At 39.2% G+C, this 9,736-nt stretch overlaps 1 protein-coding gene across 1 annotated transcript; it reads right to left on the reverse strand.

Annotated features, from left to right (window-relative positions):
- Positions 1-6,073: 6,073 nt before the first annotated feature.
- LOC103961046 (aspartic proteinase CDR1-like) lies at positions 6,074-7,623 on the reverse strand. The gene has a single exon (XM_048574873.1). It carries the CDS (start codon positions 7,621-7,623, stop codon positions 6,229-6,231), a length of 1,395 nt encoding a protein of 464 aa, XP_048430830.1. The 3' UTR covers positions 6,074-6,228.
- Positions 7,624-9,736: the final 2,113 nt, after the last annotated feature.

The following is a 9,736-nucleotide window of genomic DNA, read 5'->3' on the forward strand; positions in this document are numbered from 1 at the left end:
TCACTTTCACTCTCAATAAAATTGGACAAAGAAATAGAGAAAGGAGGGAAGCAACAAGCTTTGACAAACAAGGCACTTGGACTTTGATATATGAAAAGAGAGTTTACAAAAAATCAATAGCTTACAAGCTAAAAATGAGAATGGGAAATGGGATTTGGATGATATGCTCTAAGGCTTAGCAAGATGGCCTATTTATACAAAAACTGAAAAAATAAACAATCCAACAATATATATAATGAATGATGGTGTTCCACATCTTTACACCCTTTCAAAACACATGCAGCAACTTTGATAGTTGGCATACACATGCATTGCATCATGGTAGGTTGTAATACCTTCCTTTCGGCTAACACATGAAGGTACACTGCTGTCTTCCTGCTAGCACATCACATGGCAGCACACTTGCTGTCTTTCATCACCATTTGGCTGAATAATGAAGGAGCAATGATGATTATATTTTGCTGGAAACAATCTGTAAAGAAAGGTTAGCATCACATGGTCAGATCACATGACTTTTAATTTGAATTTCCAACATGCCCCCTCAAATTAAAATGCCTTCATGCCTAGCATTTCACGTAACAGCTGGAATGATTCAACTGGTAATGGCTTAGTGAAGATGTCTGCCACTTGTTCCTTCGTGTGACAATAGACAAGCTCAATTGTCTTTTGCTTCACATGGTCCCTTAGAAAATGGAACCTGGTATCAATGTGCTTGCTCCTTCCATGTTGAATAGGATTCTTTGCAAGCTTGATTGCTGAGATGTTATCCACATGAATCACAGTCGATTCCACTTGTGGATGACACACTGACTTCAACAGATTTCTTAACCAAATTGCCTCACACACGGTTGAGGCTACAACAACGTACTCGGCTTCACACGATGACAAAGCAACAATTGATTGCTTCTTGAAGTCCATGAGAAAGCTGTTGATCCTAGAAAAAACACATAGCCAGTTGTGCTTTTCCTTTCATCTTGGTCACCTCCCCAATCACTATCTGAATAACCAAATAATTTTGCATCTTCACCAAAATTATAAAATAGACCATAGTTTAGAGTACCTCTTATGTACCTCAAAATTCTCTTGGCGACCAGCCAATGAGACTCCCTTGGTGTTTCCATGTATCGACTCACGAGTCCAACACCATAAACTATATCAGGTCTTGTGATTGTAAGGTACCTTAGGCTTCCAACCAAGCTTTTGTACACGGTTGAGTTTACAAACTCACCTTCTCCTTCCTTGGACAGCTTCAATCCAGTTGCAACTGGAGTGTTGACAATATTGCACTTGTCCATATTGAATTTCTTCAATATATCTCTCATGTACTTTTGTTGAGAAATGTAGATACCGTCACTTTCTTGCTTCACCTCTATGCCAAGAAAGTATGACATTAATCCATTGTCAGTCATCTCGAATTCACTGAACATGGATTGCTTGAACTCATAGAACATTGCTTCATTGTTTCCTGTAAACAACAAGTCATCTACATAGAGACAAATAATTAAGAACTCCCCTTTTTCACCGTTCTTCATGTAAACTGAATGCTCGTATGGACATTTCTGAAATCCATTTTGGTGAAGATAGTTGTCAATCCTTGAGTTCCAAGCTCGTGGTGCTTGCTGGAGGCCATACAAAGCTTTCTTCAAACGATACACCTTATCTTCTTTTCCTTGTACTTGGAAGCCTTCTGGTTGTTCCACGTACACTTCTTCCTCAAGAACTCCATTAAGGAAGGCTGACTTGACATCTAATTGATAAATTTTCCATTTATGCTGAGCGGCAAGAGAGATTAGTAATCTTACCGTGTCAAGTCTTGCAACTGGAGCATAGACTTCATCATAGTCCACTCCATACTTCTGTTTGTAGCCCTTTGCTACAAGCCTTGATTTGTATCGATCCACACTTCCATCTGCAATGCGTTTGATCTTGTAAACCCACTTGACACCAATAGACTTCTGATTTGGTGGGAGCTTTGTTAACTCCCAAGTGTCATTCTTCTCGATGGCATGGATCTCTTCTTCCATGGCTTTCTTCCAACAATCTTCTTCCATAGCTTCATTGAATGAGAGAGGCTCATGGTCTGCATAGAAGCAGAAAAAATTGGTTTCTTCTTCTTCTTGTCCATAAATCTCTGTGAGACTCCTTAACCTCACTGGAGTTGAGGAGCTGCTTTCCTCACTAGATGTAGGACCACTCCTTGCAATTCTGTGCACTGGAGTTGTTATGATTGTTTGAGCAGGCTGTTGCTCAATAGGTGGTACAACTTCTGGTTCTTCAAAATCAATGGAGACGATCTTCTCTTTACTGACTTCTTTGTTGTTCCACTTCCATGTCTTTTCCTCACTGAAGATGACATCTCTACTAACCACTAGTTTGCCAGTTAGTGGGTTGTAGAGCTTGTATGCCTTGGACTCTTCACTATAGCCCACAAACACACACTTCTCACCTCTATCATCAAGTTTCCTCCTCTTGGCTTCTGGAACTTGAGCATATGCAACACACCCAAAAATTCTTAGGTGTATAACATTCGGCTTGTATCCACTCCAAGCCTCTTGTGGTGTCATCCTCTTGACACTCTTTGTTGGACATCGATTCAACAAATAAATCGAACAAGCTACAGCTTCTGCCCATAACTCTTTTGGCAAATTCTTCTCCTTAAGCATGGACCTTGTCATGTCAAGGATGGTTCGATTCTTTCTTTCGGCTATCCCATTTTGCTGTGGGGTATAGGCAGCAGTAAGTTGATGCCTAATTCCTTACTCCTTGCAGTATGCTTGGAAAGCATTGGAGGTGTACTCTCCACCTCTATCTGATCTCACAGCCACAAGCTTGTGGTTACTTTCAGCCTTTGTGAGTGCCTTGAACTCCTTGAAAATTTTTAGGGCATCTGACTTCTCCTTGAGAAAATAGACCCAAGTCTTTCTACTGAAATCATCAATGAAGGTAATAAAATACCTATTACCTCCATAAGACATGGGATCCAATGGACCACATATATCTGTGTGCACCAACTGCAGTGGTGCCTTTGCTCTCCATGTATCACCAACAGGGAACGATAGTCGTGCTTGCTTGCCAAGCACACAACCTTCACATACTTGGCGTGTGGCTTCAATTTGGGGTAGACCACGAACCATTCCTCCACTTGACAGCAACTTTAGGCCATTGAAATGAAGATGGCCAAATCGAAGATGCCATTTCCATGACTCATCTTCCATTACACCGATGTTGCAGCTTCCAATCTTTGTGTTCAAATTCAACGGAAACATCCGGTTCTTTGACATTCGAACACGTGCAATAAGCTTTCTCCTTGCATTCCTGAGAGTGAGAAACATGTTCTCCATATGTATAATGTACCCTTTCTGGAGCAGTTGACCAATGCTCAGAATGTTGCTCTTCATACCTGGTATGTAGTAGGTATCGGAGATGTATTCTTCTCTACCATCCTTCTGGATGATCTTGATCTTCCCTTTGCCTTCAACCGACAACTTTGAAGAGTCACCAAGACTTACAGATCCATAGGCCCCATCTTTGAGTTCGGCGAAAAACTCCTTTTTTCCACACATGTGATTGCTTGCACCAGAGTCCAAATACCAAACATCTTGTTGGCTACTGGAATCATGGTGTGCTAGCAAGACTGTAAGTTCTTCATCAGTATTTCCACTTGATTCTGCCATGTTGACATGCTCACCATTTTTATGTGAACATTCATTGGCATAATGTCCATATTGCTTGCAATTGTGACATTGGATATGCACCTTTCCTCGAGTAGATCTCCACTCTTGAGACTGACCTCGATTTTGTGCATAGCCTCGACCTCTTCCTCGAGCTCGTCCTCGGCTATGGTTAGATGAACTCCCACGACGTGAGTTCCATTGCCCACGACCTTCATTTGGTTTGTCAATATTCAACTTTGACTCCAAAGCTTGCTCTAGCGTTGTGGGGTTTGCATTCTTCTGAATGCGTTGCTCGTGAACTAGGAGGGATCCTAGTAGCTTCTCTGCGCTCATCACCTCCAAATCATTGGATTCCTCAATGGCAGTCACCACATGCTCAAACTTAGATGTGAGTGACCGGAGTATCTTCTCCACAACTCGTACTTCATCAAGTCTCTCGCCATTTCTCCTCATCTGATTTACTATCACAATGAGCCTTGAGTGATAGTCGGAGATGCTCTCCCCTTCATTCATGTGAGCAGTTTCAAAATCTGCTCAAAGTGACTGTAACCTCACTTTCTTGACTCGATCTACTCCTTTGTAGATTGTACTGAGTGTATCCCATACTTGCTTGCTCGTTGTTGCTTCTGCAACCTTCTCGAACGTTGAATCTTCCAAACCCTGGTATAGAAGATACAACGCCTTTTGGTCCTTCTTTCGTAAGTCCTTGAGAGTGTTCCTTTGATCGGCAGTATATACGGCTTCTTGCTCGGCAGTGGGTACAACATACCCACTACTGACAACTTCCCATAGCTCCTGTGATCCAAACAATGCTTTGAATTGGATGCACCATCTTTCATAATTTTCTTTCTTCAATGTGGGAACTTGGAGTTGCACTAAGTTGGACGCCATAGCTACTGCACTTGCCAGAATGGTATTCTGGCTCTGATACCAATTGTTGGTATTCTAAAGAGTTTGCTAACTCAATACCAAAATATGTGGGTGATAAGTTTACAAACTCTATCACACCTCTCACTTTCACTCTCAATAAAATTGGACAAAGAAATAGAGAAAGGAGGGAAGCAACAAGCTTTGACAAACAAGGCACCTGGACTTTGATATATGAAAAGAGAGTTTACAAAAAATCAATAGCTTACAAGCTGAAAATGAGAATGGGAAATGGGATTTGGATGATATGCTCTAAGGCTTAGCAAGATGGCCTATTTATACAAAAACTGAAAAAATAAACAATCCAACAATACATATAATGAATGATGGTGTTCCATATCTTTACACCCTTTCAAAACACATGCAGCAACTTTGATAGTTGGCATACACATGCATTGCATCATGGCAGGTTGTAATACCTTCCCTTCGGCTAACACATGAAGGTACACTGCTGTCTTCCTGCTAGCACATCACATGGCAGCACACTTGCTGTCTTTCATCACCATTTGGCTGAATAATGAAGGAGCAATGATGATTATATTTTGCTGGAAACAATCTGTAAAGAAAGGTTAGCATCACATGGACAGATCACATGACTTTTAATTTGAATTTCCAACACACACCACTTCCAGAGCATCCCGTATGGCAGTAGCTTCTGCCACCGCAGCCGACTGAAACCTCCAACCGTGTCCTCCAGCTACTAGAAGCAGCCGAGAAAAATCCTGTGGTTGGTCAAAACCGCCTTCTACCGCTTGGTTTCCATAGTGGACACGTTCTCCTTGGTCATTCCAGCGCCCCTTGGCCATGACCGTCATGAATCCATATGGATGTCGCAATGTTGCAGACTCACGGCGAACCCATGGCCTGATCTGTGGCTTGGTGCCCTCCATGGCAGATGTAATGACTTTCATGACCTTTTTCACTGTGGAGGTAAGTAGATGGTGATTTCCTTCTTAGCTTAATTGTAATTTGTGTTTGTGCCGCCTAGCAGTTTGTGTGCCTCACTTTTAAACGATTTTGATTTGTGTGTTCCTTGGTTTCGGATTTGTCACTATTGATTTATCTTGGCAGATACGCACCCTTATGTGTTCTTGTGTCTTGTTGTGGTGGTCATGTAGGGATTTATTATTGTTCTGTTCTTGTGCTTTATCTCACCAAACCAAGTATTTAGTCACTGGAGAAGATGCACCGAATTGGCACTCATCTTTTAACCGTGTTGTAATTGTGTTCTCGATCCATGAAATATGTCTGTCCCTTCGATTCAAAAAAAAAATTGGGTAATTAACGTTAACTATGTCGTTAAATTTTAAGTAAAGCTAGAACAAAATTTGTTTCACTACACTGCATTAATTGACAATGAAAAGAACATGCATGTGGTCCAATTTTAAGGAATGCATGGGTAACTGAACCTTGTACTTATTATTAACAATTTAAATTGGAATTCAATTAATTAAATCTTAATTAAGTTGGTAATCATGCTTATGCAGGGATAACCATTAACCAGAAATATCACTAAGAAGAACAAAAATTCCATTAAATCTCCAATTCCAAGCATAAAAAAGTTCATAACATATATTACTTTTTAGATGATGAGAAATTTAAAGGAACTAAACTAACATTTTGTTGCTCAATGCTCGGTGCAATCAGTCGGCTTAAACGACACAGTTCTTTCTTCAAGGTCATATCCCACCAGGAAGTTGATTTGAGCCAAGTTACCAAATATTGCCACGTCATTCGACGGTATCATTGTCAAGCAAACCAAATCGTCCTCGATTCTGGCAAATGTGTTCACTGCCTGCAACTTTACATCCGCACCCTTGAAATGTGCAGTTATGACCGGAACACCAATGTCATCGCTTTCGCTTCGGAAGCAAAGGCTCAGAATCCCCTTCGGATCACTAACCCTCTCTGCGTTAATGGCAACCTCCAACGCCGATTCCAAATCCTCGTAAAATCCAGGTGGAAGGAGCGTCAAAGTAGTCCCCGAATCGATGATAATGTTGCCCACATTGGCAGAAACAGTGACGTCATCCGCACAGTTCGGCGATGATTTGGTTTTGTAGGCCAACCACTTCTCTCCAACGCTAATGGCCTCGAGGGTGAGGTAATAGAAAGTGTCGGGCTGTTTAGCAACTATAGGCGTTGAAACAGCACCGGCACCTGAAACAATGCCAGCACTGCCAAAACTTATCTTGCTCGCCAAGTTATTGTTTGGATTCTTACTATTCGATGCCAGAGGCACCAAACAGTAGGAAAATTTCGCTCCGTTGGTCGATTTAGTCAGCTGAGAAACGAGGGAAAGAGGGCCGCCTCCGAGGCCAATCAAGCCAGAACCGGACTCATCAAATGTGCCACCATTTTGATGTCCACAACCGAAGAGAATTTTCGGGAGTGAAACTGGACGGCCAGAAGTTGATCCAACGGTGAAGGTCTCAACAGCTAGAGTCCCTTTGGTGAAAGAGCGGTCTCCGTAACGATAGCTATAGTCACACGTTTCATGACCTTCGTTGTCTTGGGTGCTGCAGGAGGCTTCTTCGAGATAAGCACATGAATTGGACTGACACGGGATGGAGCGGTAGGTTGACGATTTCTTGGGATCGAAGAGAGGAGGGTTTTGATTGAAGCATTGCTTGCATGGCTTGCATTGAGTCCAGATGAGATCACTGCCTGTGTCAGCTATTCCGAGAACTTCAACTGGTGGGGTCCCAATTGATACGTTCATTAGGTATTCTCCAGCACTTGATATTATTCTGGACTGGATATTTGCTGATGACGACGACGATAATGAGGTGATTATTGGCTTGACGAAGTGATTGGCACGAGTGACAGAACGGCGAAACGCATTATGCAAGCGATCGTAACGAGAGACGGATGAATTGTACCAGGGAGAGAGCGGAGAATCACGGTGTATGAGATCGGCAGTGAAACCATGGCTATTGGCTAGCGTGAGCAAAGTGAAATATGCTAGTAGGACAAGTGGAAAATGAATCATATTGCAAGCAGAAAGAGCGAAGGTCGCCATATCAGTTTGTTTTGGTTCGGTTCGGTAATTTATGAAGGATCGATTGAAGTTGGAATAACGAAAGCGTTGGTGTTGCAACAAGTATTTATAGACATTGTGATGGTTAAAATTCAATTATGGCATTATAATTGGAAGATCAACATGCAGAGCGGTTTTAGAAATGTAAAAAGGCTGAAGGTCGATGAACAGGTTGTGAAAAAATAAGATTCCAATTATTATATAGTATTGAATAATGTTATTAGTTGACGATACATTTTCTTGATCGGCATGTAACAAAATCAATAAAGGCTCTGATTACTTATTACATAACTGATTTGTTCATTTCGTAGAACCTCGATAATTTAATACTCGATAAATTAATAATTAAATAATATATATTTTTAACTCGTGCCGGTGCTGAGTTTGAAATAATGTACTAAATTATAAGCTAATATATTATGAAAAATTCAGATAAATCCCATATAATATATAAATCAATATATATATATATATGTATATAAAATTCATATAGATCCCACATAATATATAAATTCATAATTTCCTTTTACTATGGTTTTTGTTTTGTTTTGTTAAAAAAAAAAAAGAAAAAAAAAGAGTTTTGCTTGGTTAAATATTCATAAAATTAAATAATGTAGTACATTAAATTGAACAAGTATAATTAATTTTGAAAAACGTAAGTAAATTTATGAATTTTACTTTGTTAAATAAATAAATAGAATTATTAGTTTGTAAAACAGAAAACTAAACACAATATACAATACCGAAGAAAATACGAAATACTTGATAAATTAATGAGTTATTAATTAGCAGATAAGATAGTAATTTATTAATTATTTAATATTCCGCAAAATTAACACATATTCTTAGTACCAAACTATTAATTTATAGAGATTTAACTTTATTTTGTTCTGTCTATCCAGATCTCCTTGGCTTTCGTTTGTGACGGCTGTCTGTCTATTTTATTGTGCCGTTGAATTTTCAACGGATGAAATTTAATATTTATAATAAATTTAAAATTGTAAACCATGGTGTCCTGTAAGTTTATTTGGAAATTTAATGCAAAGTTTCTTGTCGAAATAAAAGTTGCGCTACTCCTCATATTACCAATTGGTTTTATGGTGGAACATCAACTTTCTTTATGATACTAAAGCATGTTATTCCACTTGTGAAGCCAAACCGCCACACATGCTCTACGTCACCTTGTTATGTTGTATACATGTTAGGTTTGAAAATTCGTCACACATGAGGGGGTGTATTGAGAATTAGTCCCACATTGATGGAAGAGGGATCTTACATGGGCTTATAAATAGTAAGTTGAGCTACTTCCCATGTTGTCAATCATGTTGTCAATTAGTTTTATAGTGGAACTTGTTGAGTTACTCCCCATATTGTCAATTGTTGATTTTATGGTAGAACCTCAACTTTTTTCACGCTTCTCCTCTTAAGCATAAATTAATGTAACATATCATCTGTATTTATAAAAAATCTTCCGATCTCTCCTATGATTTTTCAACCTTTAGAAAATTGAGTATTCATACTAATATATACTAATATTGGCTCCATTCCCCTTACCGTCAAATATGATCATGCACATATATAACATGTAAATGTTTTGTTTTTTCATTTTTTTTTCAGAAAATTTAAGTACTCAAACAATTTTAGCCAATTTATCCCTTACCATCCGTCTTCCTGAAATGTAAGTTATACATGAAATCACCATATTAAATCAAAATAAAAAAGCAAGATGAACAACATGCCAATACAACTTTTTCATTAAGGAAAAGAAAAACAATATAACGATAAATTAGATTACGAAAATTAAACATGTGTTGTAGTTGTTGTACCTGAAGACACCAACTAAACCATCGAGACAACGAAAAAACAATTGACAACCAGGCCATAGCATCACAAGCCACAATGGGAAGATAAATGAGACGACATGAATAAGAATTTGATACACATTATAAAACATGACTTCGACGAAGTATTCAATTTGGATTTAATTGAAGCTCTGATCTTCTTAAAACATATTAGAGGAATTAGTATGCATAAAATTAAAAGCTACAACCACTTTCCACTTTGCCTCTAAGCCATGCTAGCATTCAAAAATCTG

Source organism: the organism of the source record quoted next, unplaced genomic scaffold, assembly GCF_019419815.1.
Source record: "Pyrus x bretschneideri cultivar Hongxiangsu unplaced genomic scaffold, Pyrus_bretschneideri_v1 Contig76, whole genome shotgun sequence".
Lineage (NCBI taxonomy): Eukaryota > Viridiplantae > Streptophyta > Magnoliopsida > Rosales > Rosaceae > Pyrus > Pyrus x bretschneideri.

Coding starts and splice junctions, on each gene's coding strand:
- LOC103961046 (XM_048574873.1), bottom strand. CDS start 7,623: ATGGCGACCTTCGCTCTTTCTGCTTGCAATATGATTCATTTTCCACTT.